At 49.9% G+C, this 26724-nt stretch overlaps 8 protein-coding genes across 8 annotated transcripts; 4 read left to right on the top strand and 4 right to left on the bottom strand.

The window, feature by feature from the left end:
* The first annotated feature begins 679 nt into the window (after positions 1-679).
* GGI43DRAFT_413718 (WD40-repeat-containing domain protein) lies at positions 680-4619 on the top strand. Its single transcript, XM_083206941.1, has one exon. It carries the CDS (start codon positions 1107-1109, stop codon positions 4149-4151), a length of 3045 nt encoding a protein of 1014 aa, XP_083057487.1. The 5' UTR covers positions 680-1106; the 3' UTR covers positions 4152-4619.
* Positions 4620-8571, top strand: GGI43DRAFT_413720 (uncharacterized protein). The gene is made up of 2 exons (XM_083206942.1): positions 4620-4988; positions 5088-8571. The coding sequence occupies exon 2, from the start codon at positions 5163-5165 to the stop codon at positions 8265-8267; it is 3105 nt and encodes a 1034-aa protein (XP_083057488.1). The 5' UTR covers positions 4620-4988; positions 5088-5162; the 3' UTR covers positions 8268-8571.
* Positions 8572-8626: 55 nt separating this feature from the next.
* Positions 8627-10729, bottom strand: GGI43DRAFT_413722 (phosphatidylinositol N-acetylglucosaminyltransferase SPT14). Its single transcript, XM_083206943.1, has 2 exons — positions 9917-10729; positions 8627-9833 (listed from the first exon to the last, which is right to left on the bottom strand). The coding sequence occupies exons 1-2, from the start codon at positions 10396-10398 to the stop codon at positions 8816-8818; spliced, it is 1500 nt and encodes a 499-aa protein (XP_083057489.1). The 5' UTR covers positions 10399-10729; the 3' UTR covers positions 8627-8815.
* GGI43DRAFT_191712 (P-loop containing nucleoside triphosphate hydrolase protein) lies at positions 10715-14060 on the top strand. The gene has a single exon (XM_083199956.1). The coding sequence runs from the start codon at positions 10985-10987 to the stop codon at positions 13568-13570; it is 2586 nt and encodes an 861-aa protein (XP_083057490.1). The 5' UTR covers positions 10715-10984; the 3' UTR covers positions 13571-14060.
* Positions 13652-14920, bottom strand: GGI43DRAFT_191691 (uncharacterized protein). Its single transcript, XM_083199955.1, has 4 exons — positions 14736-14920; positions 14643-14671; positions 14070-14577; positions 13652-14014 (listed from the first exon to the last, which is right to left on the bottom strand). The coding sequence occupies exons 1-4, from the start codon at positions 14766-14768 to the stop codon at positions 13733-13735; spliced, it is 852 nt and encodes a 283-aa protein (XP_083057491.1). The 5' UTR covers positions 14769-14920; the 3' UTR covers positions 13652-13732.
* A 367-nt stretch (positions 14921-15287) lies between these two features.
* On the bottom strand, positions 15288-16075 carry GGI43DRAFT_413724 (uncharacterized protein). The gene is made up of 3 exons (XM_083206944.1): positions 16006-16075; positions 15729-15950; positions 15288-15652 (listed from the first exon to the last, which is right to left on the bottom strand). The coding sequence occupies exons 2-3, from the start codon at positions 15855-15857 to the stop codon at positions 15551-15553; spliced, it is 231 nt and encodes a 76-aa protein (XP_083057492.1). The 5' UTR covers positions 15858-15950; positions 16006-16075; the 3' UTR covers positions 15288-15550.
* GGI43DRAFT_430083 (aldehyde dehydrogenase domain-containing protein) lies at positions 16058-17966 on the bottom strand (the record flags this gene model as incomplete). Its single annotated transcript, XM_083209203.1, has 3 exons — positions 16058-17335; positions 17405-17804; positions 17905-17966. The coding sequence occupies 3 exons, from the start codon at positions 17964-17966 to the stop codon at positions 16298-16300; spliced, it is 1500 nt and encodes a 499-aa protein (XP_083057493.1). The 3' UTR covers positions 16058-16297.
* A 6827-nt stretch (positions 17967-24793) lies between these two features.
* GGI43DRAFT_386823 (uncharacterized protein) lies at positions 24794-26628 on the top strand (the record flags this gene model as incomplete). The annotated part of the gene is made up of 5 exons (XM_083203845.1): positions 24794-25431; positions 25494-25566; positions 25657-26263; positions 26362-26468; positions 26536-26628. 5 exons carry the CDS (start codon positions 24794-24796, stop codon positions 26626-26628), a joined length of 1518 nt encoding a protein of 505 aa, XP_083057494.1.
* Between the last annotated feature and the right edge of the window lie 96 nt (positions 26629-26724).

A 26724-nucleotide genomic window follows, 5' to 3' on the forward strand; every position in this document is an offset into this window, starting at 1 on the left:
TGCCATCTTCCTTTCCACCACTGGCCCATGCCCAAAGCGGGAACAAAACAATGCCTAGCGCCTCGCCCATCTCCTTTTTCGGTGTCCCAGCAACAGGGGTCCGGTCTGGCCCTTGTTGGTCGCCATTTTGATGTCTCTGGTGACGGCTTGCAATAGGGCAGCCTTTTGATCAGCAGCTCCACCTTGGAGCTCTTAGCGAACATGTCCCAGCGCTACCAGCGCTCCAGCAACCAACTGGCAGCTCTGCTCTCCTGACCTGGAGCTGTAAAGGGCCCCCCAAGACCCCCCTTGCAGTGTATAAGCGGAACCCCACAGCGCCCCGGGAACCACAGCCGCTAATGGGCAGCTCCATAGCAGCTCGTAGCGTTGATTTGTAGCGCTGGAGCCGCTGTGGTGGTGCGCTGACTGGTAGCCCGTCGGCCGAACCGCATCATTCCATTTTTTACTTTTTCAGTTTGTGGCTGCAGTGGTGCCTTAGCAAGAGGCGTTCTTACTTGGAGACCGCCATAATAAACCACGAGGGAAAAAAAACAAAGGCTGGGTCAATCTACGGAGAGTGGCTTTACGTGCGGGCTTTGATCTCACTTGTGCAATCCTCGTTGGAACAACACCAACAGCACAGCCGCCACAGTCATCCGATCGTCCGTGTCTCGCGATGCTTCACTAGAGTATCTTTCGTCTTTCTTTCTCTTCATCGTCGCTGTGAGTACGAACCCTAGCCGATGCACGCCGCCCCGCCTGATCCATCATGCGTTGACACCAATGGACAGCTTTTTCACCATCTTGTTCAAATCGCTATCACTGGCCCCTCCGGGCAGAGCTTGAACAGCAACACAGCTAACCGCACGTCATTCCTTTTTTGCCCTACCCAATTCTCTTTGCCCAACGGCACCAAGGCATCGTCGGCCTAATTAGACTTTTCACTTGCTGTTTCTCTTTTGTCTTGTGTCTCTTACTCTTTGTTCTTCCTTCTGCCGCTGCCCTTTGAGCCGTTGCTTTTATCTCAATGATATCTTGACGATCTCTTCCACCGCTATCTGCCGTATTGAAAACGTTTTCTCATCCTGCTGCAAACCACCAGTCCTGCTCGAGTCCATGGCGGCGAGATGACGGCGACTTCCAGTAACCGGCTGAAGCTTACTCCCTCCAATTCACCTTTTCTCACCTCCCGACGGGCGAGATCCCCACTGCGCGGGCGGCCTGTTTTCGAATCCCGCCTTTCGCTCAAGAGAGTCGTCGGGACAACATGTCGTTCGCAAACCGCTTTTGATACCGTCAACGATTGCTTCGCCTACACCGCTGGCGGTGCCGTGGTCGTAGTAACTGTCGACGGCGATAAGTACACCCAGCGATTTTACCGAGCACGGCCGAGTGTGGTTTCCCTCTACTCCGCCTCCCAGCATGCGCCTTCTACACCGACGACATCGACGGCCACGAAAGCTAACGATGGTCGCAATCGAGCTACCGGTCATCGGGATTCCCACAGTGGTTCAGATTGGTCCGACGGACCGGGCCCCAAGACATGGACCAGTCGTGAGCGTATCAAGGCGGCCACCTGCTTGGGTCTAAGTCCAGATGGCAAGTACCTGGCCGTCGGCGAGACTGGATATGCGCCCCGAGTTTTGATCTTTAACCTTCAAGAGACATCGTCCGATGTTCCCTTGGTCTCAATTAATGAGCATACCTTTGGTGTCAATGCCGTTGCGTGGTCTCCGGATTCCAAATATCTTGCTTCACTCGGTGCTGCCAACGATGGCTATTTGTATGTCTGGAAAGTCGACTCCCGCACCGGTCATACAAAGCTCTTTCAGCAAAACAGGTGCACATCTTATGTCAAAGACATGGTATGGCTGGGAAATTCTCTCGTTACTCTTGGCGTTCGTCATATCAAAATGTGGAAGATTGATGAGAATGCTGGGGTTTCTCCTACTAAGCCCAAATTTGGACTCGATCACCCTCCCTTGTCGCCAAATTCTCAGAGAACATTGCCTGGCCGAAATATTATCCTAGGAGGGCTTTTGGAGGCAACATTTAACTGCGCTGCTGTTGACGGCGATAGACTTATCATCTGCACAGAGGCAGGTGAGGTCTGCATTTTAGAGGGTGACGATAAGCAGACAAAAATTATCTGCATCCTGAGCCTGGATTTCTTTATATCGACGATTGAAATTCGAGGCGACGTTGCGCATGTTGGGGGCAAAGATGGCAACTTCGCCAAAATTGATGTCATCAGGTTGATGGACGGAAACAAGGACTGCGTTATCACTACCTCTCAAAACTCGACTGGATTGGCTGCTTTAGGCTTTACGACTAATAATTCAGTCACCGTTGACGCCAAAGGATCAATCGACGTCTGGGACTTGGATTACATACCTGGTCAACCAGATAGTCCATCATACCGTATCCACATCCCAGGCCAAGGGGAGCCTGTCTGTGGTATCTACCCGATGCATAGGCCAAACGAAATGCAAGCAGGTTTCTTGACATGGTCGAACTCGGGGATGGTAACCTTCTGGGACTTGGATGGCCAGATGAAAAAGTCGATTAGTATTCCACTGGAAATCTTGAGCATGCCAGACGCCAGCGTGGAATCGGTAAATCAGTTGACCTGTGTCAAGATCTCAAAAAGCGGACGTCTCTTAGTTACAGCTGATCGTTTGGGAGTATTGAGAGTCACAGATACTTCCACGGAAGAATGCATACTTGATACTAAAGCTCACTCAGCTGATTGTACAAGTATCAGCTTGTATGAAGAGGAGGAGAAATTTCTTATGGCTTGTTGCGGTAGGGACCGCACAGCACAGCTATTCCACCGCACGTCTAGCGGAAATATCGAGCACTTTCAAACGATTGAATTTGCTGCCAGGGTCGTTCAGGTGATCGTCCTATCACTTGACAAGGTAGTCACTTGTGCATGGGATCGAACGATGCAGATTCACGATTTGATCACAAAGGAAGGCAATCCTGACGCAATTGCGGCTATTTCTGCGAGAGTTGTTACTTTGAAAGCGTCGCCAACTTCCATGACCGCAAGCCTAGACAATAGGACAATGTTTGTTTCTATGTTGGACCGGTCGATCTGTCAGTATGATATCCGGACAGGACGGCCAATAAACTGCTTTAAATGTATGGATGAGACTGGGATAGAATCAGCAGTTCTCGAATCTCTCTCTGTTGAACAAGGCTCTCCCAGAGATTCCGACTTTCTGCTGGGCGCATCCAACACTGATAAATCCATACGTCTTTATGATTCTATTTCTGGGGCGTTTTTAGATCGAGAATGGGGCCATACAGAGGCCATCAATGGAGTCTCCCTTGTTAAAGACAATGATGAGGGCAGAAAAGTTGTGAGCGTTGCGGCTGATGGAACAATCATGATTTGGTCTCTTGATGTGCACGAGCGACTGAGTAGAGATCCGTCGCCTGCAAGAGATGCCACTTCTAGCAGGCCAACCCTGCGAAAAGTCTTATCAAAATCTGAATTAGCGGAATTCCAGCGCCCGCGCGAAGTCTCAGGAGGACGACGTTCAATAACACCACCTCCTCCATCGCAACCTCGGACTTTGCGAAAGCGCACGTCTCGACTCAATATATCTACTACTACCGGCGCTAAGACGCCTTCCGGGACGCAGCCCGCCAGTCCTGGAAGTGCCAGGGTTATGGACGACACCCCTTTACGTCGAAAAGGCACGGGGACCGATGCTAGCAGCCCCCCGCTCAGCCCAAGGTCTCGACTGTCTCGTAGGCCTTCGCTCCCAGTCTTGAATGACCGCATGGCGCGCAAGAAGAATTCTACGCCCAACCTACGCGGGAGCAACTCATTGAACGCAGCGACAGAACAGACTTGTCGCACGCTTAGGGCATACAGGAAGAAGCTATCGTCCGCAGAGCCTATAAACCCAGAAGCACTGAACGAACTAGATCAAGAACTGCGGTTCACCGCAGCTGCACTGGGCGATCGTGCAATTAGAAGCAGAGCGATGAACGAGACTGTCTTAAGCGGACTCTTGGACCAATATTCCGAAAGACTTGTCACCCTATTAGACGAGAAGCTGCGTCTCTCCAGTCAACCAATTGAACGGGACGTAGAGGTGTCCAGCGAAGACCGTCGTGGCAGCACAGACGAAACATCAAGCACTACATCGTCATGATAATACTCTACTAAATATTTATTTCATTGTGTTAAAAAAGAAACCATTATACCGGTTATTTGGCGGCATATGGTCAATCACTACATGGACGGAGCAAGTCCACAAATGGCGTTTAGGATTTCATTTATTACAGCAGGAAGCTCAAGATAAAGGGCTGGAAGGAAGTGGTGAACTGTGCTTCAGATATGGGGTTCTGCTTTTATAGCGCTGATATGATACCATGGGGAGAGAGAATTGGAGTTTATTAGTTGTAAATCAGATGCATTTTAGTGTCTTATACGGGCTGGTTCGCTATGGCGGTGGTGGCATGAAATTGCTTTTTTTTCCTGTTTTTGAACTTTTCAGAGATGCATATGTAACAAGGGAACTAATTGAATCAGTTTTGCGTGCGCGTGCTTGCTGCATGATTATTACTAAAATAAAAACTAATCCAACGCAAAGAAAGAAAATCATTCTCATAGCTTGTGGTATTCATGTTGTTATAGCGGCTGATGCCATCGTGACATGCCCGTCGAGCTATCACGTGATGTGGCTGGAATCGAAGTTTCGTTCCCAGCGCTTCTCCGCTTATTGAATCTTGTTTCTTTTCCATCTCCAAAAATTCTCGAACAGAAGCTTCCGCCCGCAGCCTCGCTGAAGAAACTATCTGTCACGTGATTTCGGAACAACTCGGTCGCGACCAGGGAAAAAAACAAATCGCGGTCGTGAGAGAGAAGGCAGATCGTAGCGCAATTGAAAAAAAAGAAGCGGGCCGTGTCGAGGAGCTTCTCTGGTCAGATGAGAAAAGACGTTGAAGCCACTGCCTGAAAGGACCGATATCTGGATCCAAGGCTGCCTGTACGTTGGGTCTTCGGATCATTATCCTTCTTGCCCATTCCCTTGTAATGACGTAGATGAATATGTGTCCTAACTGTCTCTATCTTCATCGGTAATTAGATCGTGGCGCCCATTTATCCTGTTGCGAAGGAGCGTGAGGGCCTCCTCGATAGCAGGCGAGGCGGACCTTGGGGCATGAATCAACCGGCCGCCTACACGCCCCTCGAGTCGCTGTTCCTGTTCCAGTCGCTGCTATCCCACGGGGTCGACGGCGGGGCGTTTGCGCGCATCTCTGAGCTTCTGAAGGGGAATGCTCTCATCAAGAGCGGCGACACGTATGATGCTGCGCGTCTGAGCCCAGAGGCTCTGCAGCAGCTCTTCCTGCAGCTGTTGCGAGATGAGCTGAAAGGCGAGGCGGAGCGCGCCGACGGGGAGGGAGCAGCAGGAGGAGGAGGAGGTAGCGACGGTTCACGCAAGAGGAAGCTCTCAAGTCCACCGTTACCGACACTGAAGGAGGTGTACGAAAATGTCGACAAAATTCCGATTCTCGTCGATCGATTATACGCACGCTATCGAGACCATACGGTGGGTTTGATTCGCGAGGATGAACGCAAGTTTGCGACACTACAGAGGGAGATTCAGTTGTTGGAACGAAGCGAAAAGGAACGGCTTGCTAAAGTGGCAGCCAGCCAGAATGTGACGCCGACATTGGCTCCGCGAGATCCAAGGACGGCGGCAGGGACGACATCGACGACGACGACACCTGTGGCAGTGGGAGTGCAACCACCAGTACCGCCTCCAAATGGAACGACTCCCTCTCCAGGACAAGCACCAGCAACCCCAGCAGGCATCAGAAAGGGACCAACCCCGAACACACATGTCCCACCGCCGAAGCCTCCCATGTCCGGTATTGCAGCACCGAAGGTTGCGCCACCCAGTCAGTTGGTGCCTGGAACGCCGCCGCCTCGAACGTCTGCCTTGCCGAAACCGCCAAACGGAACATCTTCTGTACTTCAAGCACCACCTGGGGCTCTGACGCAGTCAACCGCGCAAGTGCTACAACCACCTACACAGCAGCCGCCGAAGCAAGTCATTTCTCCTCGCCCAGAGACTGCTGTTCCCCAGCCATCGCAACCACAGACCGCTCCAGGAACAGCAGCCCCTGGTTCGCTCAAGTGGGAGAAGCCTTATCAACCTCCGCAGACAGCACAGGCTCCTTCCGCTGAACAATTATCGCCACCAGCTCCCCCTTCGACAAACAATGTTGCTCTTCAAAAGCCTCTTCAGCCACAACCACCACAGCAGCAACAAACATCGCCGACACCGCCAGCAGTGCAGCAGCAGCAACAGCAGCCGCAGCAGTGGCAACGACAGCCAGTACCTCATCCACAACCTCCAACCCCACAGCAACCACAACAGCCGCATACCCAATATCCTCCACAACCTCCTCAAGTTGCACCCTCACCACAACAGCAGCAGGCTCGGCCAACCCCAGCAAAGCCTGTCCTCGTCCACCCTCAGTCTGTAGGCCAGCTGGTTGCGCCTCTACAGCCTGGACCTCCTCGTCCGGTTGGGCCAGGCGCAGTACCGCAAGTTCGCCCGCCATCAACAACGCCCTCAGCTACCCCAGGACGCCCTATTCAGCCTCAGCAACAGCCCCAGGCTCATCCCCAGCAGCAACAGGCACAACAGGGTCCACAAACAACTCCTCAACATCAGCATATTCAGAGAACACTACCAGCCCAGACATCTTTGCTAGCTCAGAAGTTTCAGTCCAGGGGCCAGAATCAGCGGCCAATTGCTTCCGCAACGACTCCCAAAGGGACACCTTCAGTTTCCGCTGGTGGATCTCCCACCCCCAACAAGGCAGCTCCTGGAGCAATTGCAACGCCACGATGGCAGCCGGGTGTTTCTTCAGCACAACAGGGAGCTCGAGCCGCGTCTTCTGCTTCTCCTGCGCCAAAAGATAAGATTTTGAACTCGACAAATGCTGTCCAAGCGCCGCGCCCAATTCCAGAACATGTAATTCGGCAGGTTGCTGCTACGCCGCCGGTGAGGCGCCCTAGTCCTGCATCTCCTGTGCCGCGGACTCCAGCACCGTCTAGTCCCGTGTCCCTTAAACGAGGTTTTGGAACGAAATGGGCATCCCAGTCGACACCGTCTACACCCGGTCCGATAACATCGGAGCCAGAGAGCCCGGCGTATGAGCCTGTTAGCCCTCCTATTCCGCGACCTACAGTCGGAAAGGACTCGGCCAAGGCTGTTCCGAAGTTAGCTATACCAAAATTAAGTCCGAAAGTCGAAGCAGCAACGCCCCCTACGAAGGCGCCTCGCGGGCGACCTCCGCGATCGATGCAGAAGGGCCGCGGTGCGAGCGCAACCCCATCTGCCACGGGCACGAGGAGAAGCCAGTCCGTGGTATCTCAAACAGATGAGCTCTCCCTAGACCATTCCGTGACTAAAGTGAAGAAGGAAGCTGCTGCCACGCCACGTCTCCGTGAAGAAACCGGCGATACCACTGCCGATGAAAGCATGCCAGGACGTGGTCTCATGGCCACACCAAATAGTATGGCCCGTGCATCCAAGCGGAAGCGCCAAGATACCCCTACTGACCTTCAAGGCCCTCCAACGCACGTTCTATGGACTAGAGGATTCACGAAGGTATCCTCGTCCGCCCTCGATCAGATATCAAGCCATCGCGATGCAAACATGTTTGCAACGGCTCTGCGAGAGAAAGACGCGCCGAATTATAGGCAGATTGTACTGCAGCCGCAAGACATTACGTCTATTCGTTCTGCGATAAAAGCGGGTAACAAGGCAGCATTGCAGGCAGCGGCTAATCTGCCCGGTGGTGATCCTGGTACGGCAAGTGTCTGGCTTCCTATTTCTGATGATCTCGTTCCTCCTAGAGGAATTATCAATAGCGCTCATCTTGAGCGTGAGCTGGTGCACATGTTCTGTAATGCGATCATGTACAACCCTGATCCAGATCGTGGCCCCGGGCCAGCATTCATGAGAAGGTCTCAGAACGATGAGGAAGAAATCGTTGGGTATCGGCTCGACGAGAATGGAGTGGTCAAAAACACGCAGAGCATGTTCTTAGAGGTCGAGAAGCTACTCGGAGACCTACGAGCGGCGGAGAAAGATCGAGGCATTCCACCGATATCTACTACTAGACAAGGCAGCGTAGCTACCCCGGCGGAAGACACTGCCGAGGAGGAGGATGAACTTGCTGGTGATGGAGATTCGGCTTCGGCATCAGGGACGGCTAAGAGACGGCGCATCAGTACCAGGGGTTAGATACGGCCTGTGTTTATGAAAATGCGTGGCGACATGACGCCTCGTGGGAGAGGATCACGGGCTCAGAAGGGATCTCGAAGCTCGAGATTAACGAAATAGGCTTTCCTTGGGAGGGAAGGGAGTTTGATGGTTAGCGACGAATTTTATAGTTTGTTGCTTTTTGGGATGCTTATTGAGTTGTGTATAGCGCTGTTTTTGTTAGAATTAACACTTGTCAGAATAAATTACCACCCAACTTAATTAGCCTTACTTTGAATGCGAGTACGGCGGGTTAACCGTTACTCAAAGCTCACATTTCGACTTACTACTTATGCCTTGAGTGTTACATGGACTGTGAGACTTATGTAGATTGCAGGTGATGGAGTATAACTTTGTATATTATTCCTTTGCTTGCCTGTGATTAGAACGCTACACTAACATAGGGGGGTTGCTATAACTATGATCATACAGCTTCGACTTTTCCCTTGAATCTAATTTCGAACCACCTCCAACTTGATATTATTAAACTGCCTAGACTTGTCAGTCTATATCATATGATGCTTTCATCATTACCGATCTAACTTCGGAACTCTAATCGACGAAGTTGATCGCTGATTCGGCGCAACCTTCATCGAGTCTTGCGCTGTGTCCAGGGCGGGGGATTTTCTTGGCCAGTCTCTACAGATGTCGATATTCTCTCTCGGGAACCACCACTCGAGAAACAAGAAGAATAAATAATCCACGACGACACACAGACAAAAGAGTTTCCCGGCCCAGATACCGCAGCCATAGTACCGCTTCAGCCGGTCAATCAGCGGAAAATCTCGGATGCGGCTCCCGTTGTAGTCGCTGGTATCGAAGCCGTAGAATTCCTCCTCGCTGATGGTGCCGCAGATACCATCGTAGACGCGCTCCGTGCGCATGGCGACGTTGGACCACGAATACATCTTCTTGACCTCGTCGTGGAACTTGTCGGTACGGATCTTGCCAGCGCGCATCGCCGTAATGGCTTTACCCGTGGCAGCGACGATGTCATCTTCTTCAGGTTTTGCAAAGGTGGTCATGTGTGATGGGAGAACCTCAGGAATGCCGCCGACTTGGGTGCATACGACGTAGAGCCCGCACGAGGCCGCTTCGACGATGACGGTACCAAAGGCCTCTGTTAGAGAAGGGTGGAGGTAGATGTGGCCGCGAGTCATGACGTCGCGGACATCCTCATGACGGATGGAACCGAGCATTTCCACACGGTCTTGCAGCACGTTGGTCTCGATCATTTGCTCTAGGTCAATAGCCTTTGGGCCCGAGCCGGCAATGATGAACCGGGTGTTGGGGTGATTCTCCAAGATGCGAGGGATGGCGGCTGTGAGAAGGTCGGTGCCCTTGTTGTAGAAGAGGCGGGATATGACGACGATGGTAATAACGTCGTGAGGGCCGAGAAGACGAGGAGACGACTCGGCCCTGAAGCCTTCTCCCTTCTCAGATGGTGTTGGGTAATCGCGAGGCCGGAAGTTTTCACCAACGACAGCGTTGGGAATGACTGATACCATGAGAGGATCAAGTGAAGCGCGAAGCACAGTGTTTTCCTTGCTAAAATACAGATTAGAAAAAAGTTTACACATGTAGAAGGCATGACTGTGAAGCATGGTCGTCATCATCACAATCTCACTCACCAAGTATGGCTCACACATATGCTGTGGTCTACATCGCTCAAAATGAACTTGAGCAGCTTATTCGTCAAGATACTCGCAGCATCCGCAAATCCAAAAAGCGAATGATCGGTAAACACGGTTCTCAGCCCCATAGTCCTTGCATGAAGGATGGCTTCGATGCAAAGAGAGCTGAGACTTCCATGGCCATGGACGATTTCAATCCGTTCGCGGATGCATATATTCCGCAATATGGGGAAGAAGGAGAAGACGGTGGGAAAGGTGGCCGCTCGGTAGATGACGAAGAATGGCACGTGGTAGACCTTGACGCCGTTGTTGAGGTAGCGCACGCCTTTGCGATCGTCGTAGTTGTGTGTGATGATGATGACTTTGTGGCCTCTGTCGATGAGCTTGCTTGAGAGCTGGTAGATGTGTGATTCGACGCCACCGGGTTGAGGGAAGAAGAAGTCGCTAACCATAGCGATGTTGTATGTTTTGCGCCCCATTTTGTATTGTGGTGAGAGTTTAAACCTAAGTCTTATGGTTTTGGTATCTTGATCATGGATCTTCGCGATGGTGGTATTGAGACTGAGGATGAGATTGAAGATGAGTTGAACAGGTAAGCCTCTTCCTCATGGCTATCTCATTTCGCCAGTTATAAAATCTCTGCTTTCGTTCCCTATTCGCTTTGCTTCATATCATCTCATACCCTCTCCCTTCATCCGATCCCAGAACATACGATGCTCTTCAAGATCGTTAGAAGCGCGGCACTGGTTAGAGGTTAGAGAACCCCTGTGAGATGTCAATAGTGGTGTTATAGGCTCACTCCCCCAAATTGGCTACGTCTCCAGTGATGACGCTAAGCTCTCCGATAAGCGTGGCGGTGAAAGGCGGCAAAATTCCGATAACAGCTTTGTCGCCAAATTTTTGGACGAGCTATCGCGGGCTAATTATTCGCATCGCATTGTACTGGCTTGGATAGCGACAGTGAAGCTGTCAGCGCAGCGCATTTATTTTTTCTCAGTTCTTAAGGCCAATTGTTTTATATATTCATATTTTCTCTATTTTCTTTCATTTTTCTAAAAAATCAAAATGTATGCGAGGTACATCCCTCCGTCTGGAGGGCAGAAGCCTTCGCGCAATAACGAGGCTTCTTCCGCTACGAAACAGTCACCTGCACCATCTACTCCTGCGACGACGAATGTGGATGGACTCTCCTACTCCCGCTATATTCCTGGTTCAAAACCCTCACAGCAAGACGCACTGCCAATAATTCAGCGATTCGACGAAGAATCGAATTCTGCGACGCCCAAGAGAAAACGAGACGAAGAGGAGCAACTGCTGGTATCCGAAACTAAGAAATCAAAGAAATCAAAGAAAGAGAAACAGAATAATAACAGAGAAGAGGTTGAAAGCACACCGAAGGGACGGAAGGTGAAAGAATCAGAGAAGGAGGAAAAGAAGAAGACGAAGAAAGACAAAAAGAAAAGAGACGCATTAGACGATGAAGACGACGAGTCCACCTCCGATGTCGACGAAGCAGATACTGGCGCAGATGAAGACGATGCTGATATGGCAGATGAGGACCTTGCAGCCGAAAGCGACTCGGAAGCCTCTGAACCCGCCGAAAAGCAGAAGAAGCCGCCTAAAAGGGAGAAGAAGAAGAAATCACAAGACGCTGATATGGAAGATGCCCAAGACGAAGAGGAGGACAAACGACACAAGGCTGTCTTTGAGCGGAAGGCCAAATCGCTCAAGTACTCAGATATGATCAAAGAGCAAGGCATCGTAGAGGAGTCAGAAGAACCTGCGGAACTTCATGGCTTAGAGCCTCTCCCACAGCCCGAGCCCGCCGCACCAAGCACAGCCAAACCAACATACGAGACTCTTCCACCGTGGCTCGCAGCGCCAATCCGCGTTTCGCAAGATACCCGAACCCCTTTTGCAGATCTTGGTATCCTTCCAAAGGCAGCTCGATTTCTGGAGCAGAAAGGCTACACGGATGCTTTTGCTGTTCAGACTGCGGCTCTACCGTTACTACTCCCAACAAACAAACAGCCAGGTGATCTCCTCGTTTCAGCAGCAACTGGTTCTGGAAAAACACTAGCGTACGCTTTACCTATAGTAAGGGATCTAAGCAACAGTGTCGTCACAAGACTGCGCTGCCTTGTTGTCCTACCCACCCGTGAACTCGTCAAGCAGGCACAGGAAGTATTTGAGCTCTGCGCAAAGGCATACGATGGAGAGGATAGGAAGAGGGTGCGCATTGGTATCGCAATCGGTAACCAATCCTTGGCTTCGGAACAAGATCTCCTTGTGACCAAGGAGACGCGATACGACCCAGAAGAGTATAAGCAGCTAGAGCAGGATGCATCATATAAATCCTCGGCAAGTGCCAGCGAAGAGGATTTGGACGAGCTTCTTACCAGCTCCGACACACGGCGCACCAACCCTCGCATCGGCCCCTGGCAGGGCCAAGTTTACGATTTCCATTCCAAAGTCGACATCCTCATCTGTACTCCCGGTCGTCTCGTCGAGCACATCGATCAAACACCCGGTTTCACTCTCTCCTACATCCGCTGGCTCGTAGTCGACGAAGCCGATAAACTGCTTGCGCAAAGCTTCCAAGGATGGTTAGAGGTTGTCCTAGATAAATTCGGGGTCAACAACTACGGTGCCAGAGACTTCCCCGACATGCCTTACTCGGGCGTCCGCAAGATTCTTCTTAGTGCCACTCTGACCAGAGACTTGAGTCTCCTGAATCAGCTCGCCCTGAAGAGACCAAAGCTGATCGTTCTGGAAAGCGGTAATGACGTGCAAGTCGCAGAGCACTCGTTGCCGGAATTGTTGAGAGAGTATGCCGTGAGAGTGCACGATGCGAACCTCAAGCCGTTGTATCTCCTTGATCTTCTACGGAGCCAGCACATGGCTATCGACAACGATACGACCAAGCCGGACAATGTCGCTACAGAGGAACAGTCAGACTCAGCCTCTGAGACCAGCTCTGACGATTCAAGTTCAAGCTCTGATTCCGATTCGGACTCGGACTCTGATGATTCAGACACTACTTCGGACTCTGATTCAAGCTCAGGTTCGGATTCAGATTCAGATTCAGACGCAGAGTCAAGTACAAAAGAAAAGAAACCGCGCTCTTCGCTGTCCAATTCACAAATACCCAGGGCTCTCATATTTACAAAATCCAACGAGGCTGCGCTGCGATTATCACGACTTCTCACCATCCTCGACAAATCCCTCGTCACGCAAATCAGCACCCTCACATCCACCACGCCGACCAGCATCCGCCGCAAGACCCTGCGAGCATTCACCACTCCTTCTTCACCACTCCGCCTCATTATCGCATCTGACCTTGTCGCACGTGGTATCGATATCCCGAAGCTGCCACATGTTGTCAATTACGACCTTCCGCCAAGTGTGGCCGGTTATGTCCACCGTGTAGGCCGAACTGCTCGAGCAGGCAGGTCTGGATGTGCCTGGACGCTTGTGGGAGATGGAGAGAGTGGTTGGTTCTGGGGTAAGATTGGTAAAGGCTCCGGCGTGAAGAGAGCACAGAAGGTGGGCAGAGTGATTATAGAGGAGATGAACGAAGATAGAATTGAAGAGTATGAGAGTGCACTGGAGAAGCTAGGCAAGGAGGCGCTCGAGTCGCGAAAGAGATAGATACATATCGGAGAGCAGATAGAGACAAAGACAATACTAATATCATGAGGAAAAGAACTCAAGAAAGCTTTTAACAAATATCGCTCCTGGTTGGTAGTACTGTATCACAATTCGTGCAATGATAATGGTTCCTATTGTGAAAGGGTAGTTCAGAAATCCAGCTCAGTTGTCGGAATCCCAGACATTTGCCTCCTGGCGATTACGAATAACCGGCTCAACTCTGGGCCTGTTTTCCTCGTCAGTGCCGTTGGTCAGGCTCTGGTATCCTCGCGGATGGGGAGAGTCCTCTTGATGCTCGACGACCTCGTCTGCATCTACCTCGGGGATGCCTGCCAGTAATGGACGGCTCTCCCGGTGATTGGCTTGCTGCTGTCGGTACCAGCTAACGGTACGCCATGCAGTCCACCAGTTTGTGCCTTCTCTCGTCATGAGCAAGCTCAAAACCTGTTTGAAAAGTGAGTATATCGATATGGTACGAGAAAGGGGGACGACAGCTCACCTGCAACAATCCCACCGCGACGACAACTCCGAAATCTGTTCCTGTGCTGCTCCTGAGTGCTGATTTCCAGGGCCCTCTGCATGCCAGATCCCGGCCAAACATCTCGGGACAGGTGATGGTCACACCTTTCTTGGGGAACGGATAGGCCCTATCCTTGACGGAGTTCAGGCCGCAGCAGTTTAGCGTATCTTGAATCAGGCGAATCGCCTCCGCATTATGGTCACGCCACATGCGCATCCACTGGTTGTCCAGCAGACATTCCACCGTTTCAGAAGGTACAACGTTTTGGAAGAGCAGCGTTGCGAGGATGGTGGTGAGAAGGCCCTGGAGAGTCTGCAGGATGGTTGGGCTGAGGCGATGGAGAGGGTTTGATGAGTTGCGGGCGGAATGCAGCAAGCTGGGGTATATGAAAGAATTGAGAAACGAGACTATGGGCAGTAGAGCTGTGAGGATAGTTATGGCTGAGCTGACTGGGAGAGATAGGTGGGCGCTGTGGAAGTGAACGACTCTAAAGGTATCGCATAAGTTGTTAGCAGGGCATAATCGTGAGCGCTTGTTTCTTATACAACTTACGCAGCGATGCCGAATAACACGGTGCTGGTCTGAATTAACATTGCATTAGCGATCAGAAAAGAAGAGAAGAGAAGAGCAGCAGATGTTTCATACCAGCAAAACTACAAGCCCCAACCCATATGCCATGTTTTCTTCTTCTTGTTTATGAGAGCTCGATGCTATGCAGCTCAGCAGTGATACATGTAGCAAGGCAGTACTAGAAGCCGCGATAGCTTCTCAGTGTAAGCCACACGAGACAAAATAACAGTTCCTCGCACAGGCACAGCAGTAAAATATACGAGACAAATGATGAGGATAAAGTGACAATGGCTGGATCGACATAGAAGCAGCGAGAAGAAATAAAAAATAACAAAAGGTGATTTCCCCCTCCCTCCTGCTGCGGTTTGTGTCATATCACAGTGGTGGCGCTGCCCGATTGGGCGGCTTGTGCATGTCTCGCTACACGCTCTGGAGCACTAAGGCGGGAGGCTTACAAAGTATATGTACAGCGAGTGGTGATGGTTACAGTGACGGTAACCGCCAAGTTAATGCGATTCGCCTTGCATAGGACCAGTATAAATTATGTCCATCTTATGTCCATTCACTCTCAGTCTTCCTGTCACTTATCACAAAAAGATCGCTGCTCTGCCGTTAGTACAGATACAGGCAGTAAAGAGGGGTCCTGACGTCGGCTGCCTTGTTTAATATATCAATTTGATAGCGAAAGCTTATTGGTTGATGCTTTAGGATGCTACCTAACATGTCGTTGGAAAAGACATCTTCAAAGTCTGGGATTTAAAACATCAAACATCTTTCCTAAGCGCTTGGTTAAAAGAGTGCATCGCTGTGTCATCTTCTACAGTATATAAATTTCTTTACAATACGACTCAAGCAGCCCAAATAGCAACCTCTACATGCCAGTCTATCTATCAAACTCTAACAGATATGGTATCCAATGGTAGAATCCGAGAGACAAACCACAATCTTTGTACACCTCGATGCGACTGCACAAAATAGCGACAGAACTTATTGTAATTCTTTTCTCCATCTTTCCCCTCTCCTATAAATTCTTTTTTCATCTCATTAATAATATTTGCATTACAACAGATCCAAAAATATCATCTTAATACCCCACGCCCCAGATCCCCCATTACTAGCTGTGGACTTGGGGGTAAAGACTACCCTTTGAAGAGAGATAATGATTATCAAAATTAATATATTCAATGTCAAATCCATAGCTCAATGATAACGGATATTACATAGCACATTTTAGTAAAAAATAATTGCTCGCTCTACTCTGGGCATTAGGCTATACAATACGGGAGTGAGGCTCGTACATCGGAATATTCCTGCGGAGCAAGGCCAGCACTAACACTCGAGAAAGGCTATAAAACCCGACGGCTAATTGCCAACGACATGCCAACAACAACTTAAAGTTACAGGAGCAATAGCTGCTTATTGCGTATCTACCATATTAACTAAATCACAACTATTGAAGACAGAAGAAAACAGCTCAAAATTTAAAAAAGAGTCATGCATTTTCATTCATGGCTAGCTACCATCAGACTATTAACATACAGGCAAATGAAAAAGAGATAAGCTACCCAGCAATCTCATAATATTCGTAACAACTCGTTCCTTTTTTATAGTTTTTACAGTATTTTTTTTTTTTTAATTTAGTTAATTGGTGACTTGCCACCTCCAATGCGGATAGTGACAGACTTGTTCTGGGTGTAAGCGTTGAGCGCCTCCTCGCCCAGCTCGCGGCCAATACCAGACTGCTTGAAGCCACCGAAAGGAATCTGGGCGTGGAGGAAGTTGTAGTTGTTGACCCAGACGGTACCGGCGTGAAGCTCGTTGCTGACACGGATAGCTCGGTCGAGATCCTTGGTGTGGATGGCAGAAGCCAGACCGTAGGTAGAGTCGTTGCTCATGCGGAGGACATCCTCCTCGTCCTTGAACTTGGCAACGGCAGCGACGGGTCCGAAGATCTCCTCGCGCATAATCTTCATGTCGTGACCAACATCACTGAAGATGGTGGGCTTGATGAAGTAACCCTTCTCGCCGTGTCGCTCACCACCAATCTCAAGCTTGGCACCCTCGGACTTACCAGCATCGATGTAACCCATGATGCGGTCGAACTGCACCTGGCTGATCTGAGGTCCCTGGAAGGATTCGGGGTGGGCTGGGTCGCCAACCTTGTTCTCCAAAACACGCTTCTTGAAGGCGGCAATGAACTTGTCGTAGATGCCCTCCTGGACGTAGATACGGGTACCAGCACTGCAGGTCTGGGACTGGTTGTAGAACATACCATAGTTGACCCATGAAACGGCCTGGTCGATGTCGGCATCGTCGAAAATAATGTTGGGTGACTTGCCACCGAGCTCAAGGGTGACCTTCTTCAGGTTGGAAGAAGCAGCAGCCTTCATGATAGCACGGCCAGTAAGAGTTGAACCGGTGAAGGCGACCTTGTCGATATCCATGTGAGAAGCGATGGCAGCACCGGCGGTCTTGCCGAAGCCGCTGATGATGTTGTAAACTCCGGGAGGGAAGCCAGCCTCGTTGATGAGCTCAGCGACGAGAAGAGCAGTAAGGGGGGTCTGCTCAGAGGACTTCAAGACAACAGTGTTACCGGTGGCCAATGAGGGGCCAATCTTCCATGCAAGCATGAGCAGAGGGAAGTTCCAGGGAATGATCTGACCGCAAACACCGAGCTATACAAAAATGAAGTCGGTTAGCCATGACTCCCAGAAGTAGCTGTGGGTGTAGGGTTGTTCACTTACAGGCTCGTACTTGGTGTAGACCATGTAGTCACTGTCGATGTCAATGGTCTTGCCGTGAATCTTATCGGCCCAACCTCCGTAGTATCGGATGCAGGCGCTGACAAGTGTGAGTTCTCCTGTGGCCAGAGCGATGGGCTTGCCATTGTTGTAACTCTCAACGGCGGCGAGCTTGGCAGCATCTCTGTCGATCAAGTCGGCAAGCTTCAACAGCATGCGACCACGGTCGACGGTGGGAGTCTTCCTCCATACTGTGTTGTAAGCCTTGCGAGCAGCGGCAACAGCAATGTCGACATCCTTCTCGGTAGCTTCGCAGACAGAGGTAATGACCTCCTCAGTTGCGGGGTTGATAACCTCGAACTTCTGCTTGTCGACACCCTCGACGAATTCACCGTTGATGAACCTTGAAAGACAACATGTTAGTTGTTATGAATAAAGACCTAGTTGAGCGAAGACGTAACAAGGAGGGTAGATGGAGATGCAATGACAGCGGTAGGACTTACAAGCCAATTGGCTGGGTATATTTCCCGTGGGTGGGAGTGGTGAGCTCAACGGTCAAAGCCATTTTGAATAGTTTGTGATATATAGGTAAGAGAAGAAAAGGTTTAACTAGCTCTTATCAGAGAAGAAAGAACGAAAAGCAAAATCAAATGTGAGGGGCAGGAGGGGTATTTATGACGAAAGGATAAGACAGTTGATACTGTATGCAAGAGATAGAGAAAGAGGAAAGAATCAAGTCGGGGATAACTAGACCTTTTTATTTGTAACAAGCAGCGGCTGTTTGCTGCACGCAACCCATTCTCATTATTAAGGATCCCTACTCTGGGTCCGTATTTGCCTCCAGCTCGGTCGCCAGAGCGGGGGCGATGCTTCAAAGAGCTCTAGACGAGCAATGATACTCCGGTACCCCATCCATTATCTCCATCGCGCATACAAAAAGTATGGAGACCAAATGGATACAGTCCTCCCAAACGTCTACAAGGGTGCCAATGTCTTCGAGACCCCCATCCCCTCGCCCTCAGCCCGCCCACATCAAGGCAACGGTACTTTGGATCCCGAGAGCATGCCAGTACGGCTTGTACCGCTACCTGATCGAGTGGTAGTTACAAGGTATAGTGCCCAGCCCGGCCGCGACGCCGCCGCCGCGCCTCTTCTTCTCTCGGCTCCCCGCCAGCTTTCACATTTTGTAGCGACGATATCCGAGGCGCTGCTCCAGCGAGCGGTACTTCGTAATTGTGCATGCATGTACGTACTTACAAGCTCCGTGCAGACAGACACACTGACTAGCGCGTTTGCTACTTCAAGCCTAGAGTGCCCATCTTGTTGCAGGAGATCCGCTGCGGGCCCCCGGGCTGCCGGGGAGGGCCAAGCTCGAGTTCATCAGGGGAGGCGATTTGTGCGCAAGCCCGGCATCTCGAGGCCACGCTCCTTGGCTCCGAATGAGTGTGCTGCTCCTGTTCCCCACAACGTTCGCCGTCCCATGCCATCTCCAAAGCGGCGCTTGTGTCGTAGAGGGTGGTTGGAGGCGAACCGAGTGGTGCTAGACGTGAGTAGTAAATGCCCCAGAGGGCTCCAGGCGCATCACCGAGTCCAAATCAGAGCGGCTCTGGGGTTGTTGAGCAGGTTCCCCTCAGCAATCTGGTGGCTAACAAATGGTGACATTCCTGAAGCAAGCCTTCACCAAGCAAATGCATGTACAGTATAGTGCTCCGTATATACTCCGTATACGGGTGATCAAACGAGGAACTATGCAGGTTTCATCCTGCTGCGAACGTGCCCATCCAGATGCCCTATCTTGCTGCCATCGCAATGTTTGATGAGCCAATCCGTGCGATATTTGCCATCTTTTTCCCCTATTGGGGCAGCCCTATTGCTTTGCCTTCTCCGCACTCGCAAACTTCGCACCAGTTCTCCGCCCACTTTGTCAACCAGTTTTGTCTGCTCCATTTTTCTTTTTCATTTGAGGGCAGTAGTACTGCACAGGGAGAGGCCTACTGTAGTTAGTTCACACCACCCTGTTGGCTGCTGTAAAGAGTGAGTGATCGCCTCGTTTCTTCAGAACGTTCACTTATTGATTGGCCCCCATGCCCGGCTCAGCGGGTGCGAGTGCATGCAAATCCTATCTCTTTAGCACCGGCATAAGTATTAACCTAATCACTTTACGTGTAATTTAGAAGAGTCCCTTGCACCGAGTTGGCAATCGATCTGTTCCTCGTTACTGTAGAAGCACATCTTAACTAGGTAGTACTCGTGGACGCAGCCAATTGTGCTACCCGTGGCGTTGAGATACGTTCCTCGATTTGAGAATGTTTCCGGCATATCCCGTCTACACAATGACACATACTTCCTCTTTCATAGTCACACATCATAACTTCGAGTTGCATTCGCAAAAAGTAACGTCAGTAACACCCAGGGCGTAATGCATGTCAGTATTCAGGGCGAGTCAGTCCGTCACCATTCGTCACATTACTCCATACAGACGACTACATTTTCGCTGCGATCATCTCGACAGCTTCTGCCGTGCGGGAACTTCCGCATGGCTCCTCTCTTTCTCAACGTATTTTGTAAGCAATTTGACAGATGACCAGCGGCCGGTTTCAGCTTCAAATCCATGCCTTCGGGCATCGTTCCCCAGAATCTTCGTTGGGAGGGCTTGAGATGCTAGCAGCGATTACCATTACCCCGCTTTGAGTGGCTTTGTGTCCCTTGCTTCGTCGTTTTCGTATGCTTTTCTTCCGCATCGCCGTTCCGCACATAAGTTACTAATGGGTAGTAAGTAAAAGAATTAGCGTAAACTTGTGGATTAGCTTATCGCCCTCCTTTCCCAAATTTCCACCCCTCATCTGGTCATATTGAAAGCCCTGTTTCGGTATCTGATACTCCGCAGTAGTGGAAGTAGCACTAGGCACTGCTGCTACGAAGTCGGGATATCAATAGCAATACTAGGCACTGCTGCTATGAAGTCGGGCTATCAATAGCAGTACTAGGCACTGCTGCTACCGAGTCGGGCTATCAATAGCAGTGTTAGACCGGGTGGGTTAGCTGGTCTCCAGGCCCATCCTGGTTCCTCTGTCGAAAATCGTACGTCAATGTACGATTGTGGCCTGGAAGCTTCCGAAACCAGTGCGGCTGACGCCTTCTTCCCAGGCTTCCTTGCAACCGGGGGACTCTGGCATGGCAAGGATGGACTTCCTGCGACCTCAGCATCCGTCTCACCGAGAGCGATAGCAGGTGACCCAATGGCGTTTGTTGCTGTTGCGGCCCGCTAGGACTAGAGGGCCTCGCCGGTCCTATGGAACATGCAAGATGGTCCGGGTGTTCCAGATAAGCGCCAGGTCGTCGCATAAACTATTACTATACCCCAGAAAAAAACATGCCACTGCGGCCACTGTTTTAGTCAAGCGCGAGCATAAACCTGGGGGTGTTGCTGGGCAAAGTCCGGGGAACAAGCTGTCAAACAAGAATAGGAACTTACCGTGAGACCACTCTCGCTCTATGGCAAGCTACAAAGCACAGATTATGTAGAAACTCCACTCCTGAACACGTGCTGCATTAAGCATACGGCAGATGTTAGTATACCAGGTACTGTATGTGGCATCGAGGGGTCCTACATAAACCTTGGTGCCTGACATATGTATTAGCGCACGCGCTGTACTTCGTATATCTCGTAGTCTATGGAAAGTGGGCGAATTCGGTACCTGGTGTCGGTTATTCGGTAGTTCGCGGAGGGCTTAACTGTAAAGCTGCGCCGCCGTTCATAACGAAGTCCATATCCAGTAAATCTTTCCGTTTTTAGAATCCACTTTGTAGGAGCTTCGTCAGCTTCGTCAGCTTCATTGACGGGCAATTTTGCTGTTGGCTGCAGCACAAGGGAGCTGTCACCTGCAATGCTGATTTTTATATGTACAAAGCAAAGACGAAAAGGCTTCAAAGAGTTCTCAAAATATTACTTGATTAGTGAGCCACCACAACAGCAAGGCCTCGAGATGAGAAGGAGCGGGGGTGGCTACTACCTTGGATCTAGACTCGAAGGTTGATATAGATGCCTTAGTTCCTAGGTGCCTACAATTAACTGCCTGTCTACATGTACCTACCTAATACATGCGTATAGAGTACCATTGTGTGAACCTGATGTAGCATGATCTGAACCGATATCAGATTTATATCAGATTTACCAAGGATCTCTGCAATATATATTTAGCTCCATGTATGTAGCCGTATTGCTTTTGATCCCTTCCAAAGCGCGTCAAAATGCTTACGTTATGCCGCCAACGGTCTGCGGGAAGCTCCCGAGGCTCAGCCATCACCGTTAACCGTTATTTCAGTTTTAGTTGTTAGCATGTTGGGGGAAGCTATGTCCATACGAAGTACGAAGTACTCCATGCTACTAAGGAATGGATACTAGGGGTTAATACCTGAACATGTCAACGTCGCGGGCAATTATGTAAATTGTGAAACTGCGGAAAACAGATGCCGCCTTTTTTGTTGGGAGATGCCACGAAGAGACGGAGCGGCGGCGTAATGAATTGCGCCGCGGCGATAACAAACAGCCACATGAAAGGATGTTATAATAAAGTGCTGTTGGGAGCTGCTGGCATGCCATTCACCATTCTCGTTCAGATATAGCGAGGGGCATCGAGGGGCACTCGAGGGGCACTACTCCGCAGTTCGCTCGGACTCGGCTATTACCCGAGACAAGTGATCGACTCGACTAGTAACGCTGCTCTATACAAAATAGGCAAATGAGCCGACGGGAGATTTCACCGCATCTTGATAACAAGCCAGATATTCCTTAGTATCGCCGCCTTCTTGAGCCAAGATCCCCTTTTTACAGCATCTTTTTGCATGGTGTAACACTTGGTGCGTATTCGTCCGTCTTTTTGCCCGGCTTCCAAGAGTTTGCATGCTGCTGAAAACTTGATTGCGCAAGTCTTCAGCAGCCTACCATGCGCTACACACTCCTGTATGCACGCAAGTGGGCAAGCGCGGATATTCATTTTGCCTCTTCAAAAAGTCTCAACTGCTATCTCATGACTCAGTTGCTGAACCCCTTAATACTCCTTACTTGACCAGTGTAAAAAAGATAAACACGTGGAAGAAATAATAAAAGATTATATAGGTATAATTAAAGTCTGACAGAAACATGAAGAATCAGGATTTAATACGAGACCCCTTCACAACTTCAAACATGGCGCAATCAGATACATCTTGAGTCTATGACAACTACGGCAATTTAACCCAATACGCTAAACGTTGGAATAACAAAGAGGGACTCAACTCAGCCCTTAGCGTGACAAGCATCGCAACCCATTGTCGCGAATATGCTCCGTAACAAATACTACACAAACGGAGAGCTTCTTTAGTCAATACTAGTGTAGCTGGGATAAGGTTCCCAACACGGCTATACTGTGACAATCCAGATTCTCACTTATACACCAAGTGCCCGTACCTTGCAGCTGGGGCCAGCATCCCAGATCCTTAATGCAGCATGGCAACCTGGCTTCTTTATTATCATCCTCGGCTTCAACGAGAACAGCTCCACCACTTTGCAGTAACAGATGTGCCCCATGATAATCGCTGAACTGTGGAACAGCAGCTGAGTGGTTTATGCATGGCTGATCTGCATGGGCACATCTCCATGCGCGACACGAGCTGATATACTTTGTGGCAGCTGAATGATACTGGCTAGGCATGCATCATATATGCGAGATGTAAAAGAACAGCTGATTTCAATCAAATTAATACCCCCAACTTAACTCTGTTCAACCGAGTACACGGATGTACTGCGACTGTGGTTACTTGAGGGGACGTGGTGCTCGCAATTACTACGTAGACAGTACCTAGGTAGGTAGGTAAATAGGTAGGTAGTTGGTATATACCTATGATTGGTGAAATGAAGCTTTAGCTCTACTGTCCTCTATGTCGTGCGTGAGGATCGAGCTTGATAAAACTGCTCCTAGCTCCATAGCTTTTCATCTATGCAATGCTAGGGGAGCAAACAGGAAAGTTCGAAAGAGTAAGATGGAATAGGATCATGGGAATAAGATTTAGCCATCCAGTATCTTGTCTCAATCCATGTTACAGAGGCTCAACTTCGTTTTGAACTACAACATATTGTTGACTTTTCATGGCGCTCTAAAGAACGACTTGGACCAGCCACGCGGCAGTAGTGAGAAGGGTCATCTCCCATATACTTTGCAACGTGAAATAGTTGAAAGAGAAAGAAATCTATGACCTACATAGTTTGAGGGCTATAGCTAAGTAGCAATAGCAGCATCCCGTCCCGCGGACCCCGACGCTATGCATGCAGAATGCAAATGTGACAGCAACGCCCAGATGTGGAAGCTGCTCAAGGCAGGATGACGATTGTGCAAGAGCCAGGCCATAACATTCGGATTTTATCCCTTTTAGGTTCGGCACTCCATATATCATTAAGCTTAATATTGCCTTTAAATATCAATAGCCTGCAATGATGCATGCTCGGATTCATAAGGTGGTTAAGTATCAACTTTGACCCAGAAACTCCCGTATAGTACAGTAGCCACCTGTGTCGAGGGCAGATACCAACAATACCACATACTACACAATGTCAAAAGTATTTTAAAACAAATCTACCAAGAAACAATCTTCAAATGAGCTCTCTTTTTGAGAGCAAAGAGTAGAAATAGTCATGGCATCACAATCGTCCATCTGACGTTCCCCGCGCCTCGTGTTCTCGCCAGGTTTCTCCTCCAGCGTTCCATTGCATGAATCAGTCTCTTTTAGCCCAAGTCACCTCTCCAAATGCAAAATCCTATAGGGCGATTCTTCGTCCCCCGCACGAAGCTCAAGCTCCCCAACGTTACTTTTAGACTTAAAAAGTAGCGTGCAGGGCTAAGAACAACATTCCGGGGTAAATATCACGGCGATCACTTCCGGAACTGAAGAGAGAAGCCTTGTACGTCTGCCAATTAGTGGACGTATTGATGTATCACCCGGCCATGGTGGAGTGACCAATACACCTTCGATTGACTTTGAGGGAAACATTTTCGGCCACGGTACCTGAAAGAGGAAACCGGTGCATCTTTCACATGTCCCTTTGGCGATGGTGCAAATGCTGGTGCTGGAGTGAAAGGATAAATCACGGCCGCGGTTGCCAATTTAGGTCACGAGGAATAAATCATTGCATTGCATTGCATTGCATTAGATTAAAAAGCAATAAAAAGAAGCGTGACTTCATCGTACAAGATTATTTAGAGGCGAGGTCGTAAGCAAGATAGTAGCTTTAAGCTGACGTCTATATAACCTTAAGCATGACCAGTTCCCACAGCGATAGACAGATGCTCTTCGATGAGCTCTGATACTTCTATCGAGAGCTTATACTGTAAAAGCGAGAGAGTTGAAGCTTTCGCCATGCTTCATCACTCTATCGCCATCCTAGCCGGTCTGCTAGGCGCCACATCGGCATTCGAATTCTATACTTTTGACGGCCCTGGATCGCCATCATGTCACAGCGTCGTTGAAGTCCACAACGCAACCAGCGTCGATGATATGGCGGCGCTCGTCAAAGACGCCTCTCGCCGCGGCCTACAGGTGCGCGCCGGCGGTAAAGGTCATATGTGGTACGACACGCAATGCTCCGACGACGAAACGGTCATTATCCGCACCGAGTTCGTCAACGGCATCTCGGACTTTGACTTCGCCGGCGGCAGTGTTGTGGTCGAAGGTGGAGTGACTTTCTTTCAGCTTGCCGAGTATCTTCATGAGCGGGGGGCCAATATCGGTACTGGATTGGTGAACTGGAATATTACTTTAGGAGGAAGCATCGCCATGGGCGCGCATCGCACTTCGCTGCGGGAGGATGCCGTGGTAGTTGGTGGCGTGTTGTCGCTAGATATCATTGATGGTAATGGAGATATTCGACGGGTTGAGCGGGATGAAAACAACGAAGACTGGCTTGCTGCTTCGACTTCTTTGGGCTTGCTGGGGATTATTGCCAGGATCAAGATGCAAATCTTCCCAGAGACCAAAGTATACGCCATGCAAACGACGTTGGTTTTTCTTCTACATGGCTTCTTGCTCTTGGACCCATCAATAGCTAACAACCTTTTAGTCTTCAGGAGAAGGATGTTCTCAACGGCGATATCTATAACTTAATCTCGCCATATCTAACAGCCAATTTCTGGGTAAGTCCAACACCTTAAGCCATCTCAGTTTAAAACAGACAAAATATGAAAAGATGAAAAGGAGTACCTACTTATATTTCTCCCATCCAGTGGTGGCCGTCCCAGCGCAAATTCCACTGGCGTACCTACGACATCGTTCCCACAAACACAAGCAGCCAGCTCGGATTCCAATCCACATTCTCCGTCACAGCCCTCGAAGCAGGCGCAGCCGTCGTCCTCCTCAACAGCGGCAAATACAGCTCCATACCCAACCTCGCTGCCGAGGGCATCTTCTTCGGTATCTGGGAAAAGCCAAACTTCCACGACAAAATCACCGACGCCGAAATCACAGAGTGGCCCGTCTATGGCTGGAACTACGACGTGCTGATTGGCGGTTTGTATCCCGAACAGCGACCCGAGTGGGAATATGGACTCAAGGGATACACACTTGAACTTGCCTTCCCCGTAACAAGAGCGAACGAGGTGCTGAAGCGAATTCGTGCCCTTTTCGACGCGGAAGCGGCCAAATTGATGCCCATGGCGTCTACGTACCGAAGCGGCATCAACATCAAATTTGGCAAGGCTCACTTTGATTTCCTCAGCCAGGTCACGACTGGCACTGCTGATGGGCAAGACTGGAGCAAAGGCGCCATCATGTTTGATTTCCCTTCTTTTCGCCCCGCTATTGGAGATCAGAAGCGATACAACGAGGCATTCTGTAAGTAAAAAGCTCATCATCATATATTCCAGCTCAAAAGAGGAGAAAAAAGAAAAAGCTTGCCACGACGCTAACTATTTCGTCTTTCTATCTTTCAGACGTCAATTTGGCCAACACTTTGGTTGACGAGTTCCCCTGCCGACCTCACTGGACGAAGAATACCCGCGATGTTTTCAAGCGTGCAGTTAAGAACCTGGATCCGAGTGTAAGTTGAAGATTCCCTCTCACACGATTTCGTAGCTCGTCTTCTTTTGGTGGCTGACTGAAAATAGTACCTCTCTCGCTTTAAAGCTGTACGACAAAAGTTCGATCCCAAGGGCATTTACCGCAGCGTTGTTGGTGAAATTATCGGCATGTATGATTGAAATTGGGAAGAATATACATTAACTTACACTACTGTACATAAAGGAAATGCACAGTTTGTACAAAATATATAGTAAAAAATTATCATTTTATTCTAT

The sequence above is a fragment of the Trichoderma evansii genome, assembly GCF_050947405.1.
Source record: "Trichoderma evansii strain SZMC 28006 chromosome Unknown GGI43scaffold_21, whole genome shotgun sequence".
Classification (NCBI taxonomy): Eukaryota; Fungi; Ascomycota; class Sordariomycetes; order Hypocreales; family Hypocreaceae; genus Trichoderma; species Trichoderma evansii.

Coding starts and splice junctions, on each gene's coding strand:
- GGI43DRAFT_413722 (XM_083206943.1), bottom strand. CDS start 10,398: ATGGGGCGCAAAACATACAACATCGCTATGGTTAGCGACTTCTTCTTC. Junction 9,834..9,916: donor ATATGTGTGAGCCATACTTG/GTGAGTGAGATT, acceptor TCTGTATTTTAG/CAAGGAAAACACTGTGCTTC.
- GGI43DRAFT_413720 (XM_083206942.1), top strand. CDS start 5,163: ATGAATCAACCGGCCGCCTACACGCCCCTCGAGTCGCTGTTCCTGTTC.
- GGI43DRAFT_413724 (XM_083206944.1), bottom strand. CDS start 15,857: ATGGATTTGACATTGAATATATTAATTTTGATAATCATTATCTCTCTT. Junction 15,653..15,728: donor TTAAGATGATATTTTTGGAT/CTGTTGTAATGC, acceptor GAAAAGAATTAC/AATAAGTTCTGTCGCTATTT.
- GGI43DRAFT_191712 (XM_083199956.1), top strand. CDS start 10,985: ATGTATGCGAGGTACATCCCTCCGTCTGGAGGGCAGAAGCCTTCGCGC.
- GGI43DRAFT_413718 (XM_083206941.1), top strand. CDS start 1,107: ATGACGGCGACTTCCAGTAACCGGCTGAAGCTTACTCCCTCCAATTCA.
- GGI43DRAFT_191691 (XM_083199955.1), bottom strand. CDS start 14,768: ATGGCATATGGGTTGGGGCTTGTAGTTTTGCTG. Junction 14,578..14,642: donor GTGTTATTCGGCATCGCTGC/GTAAGTTGTATA, acceptor CGATACCTTTAG/AGTCGTTCACTTCCACAGCG. Junction 14,015..14,069: donor TCGCGGTGGGATTGTTGCAG/GTGAGCTGTCGT, acceptor CTTTTCAAACAG/GTTTTGAGCTTGCTCATGAC.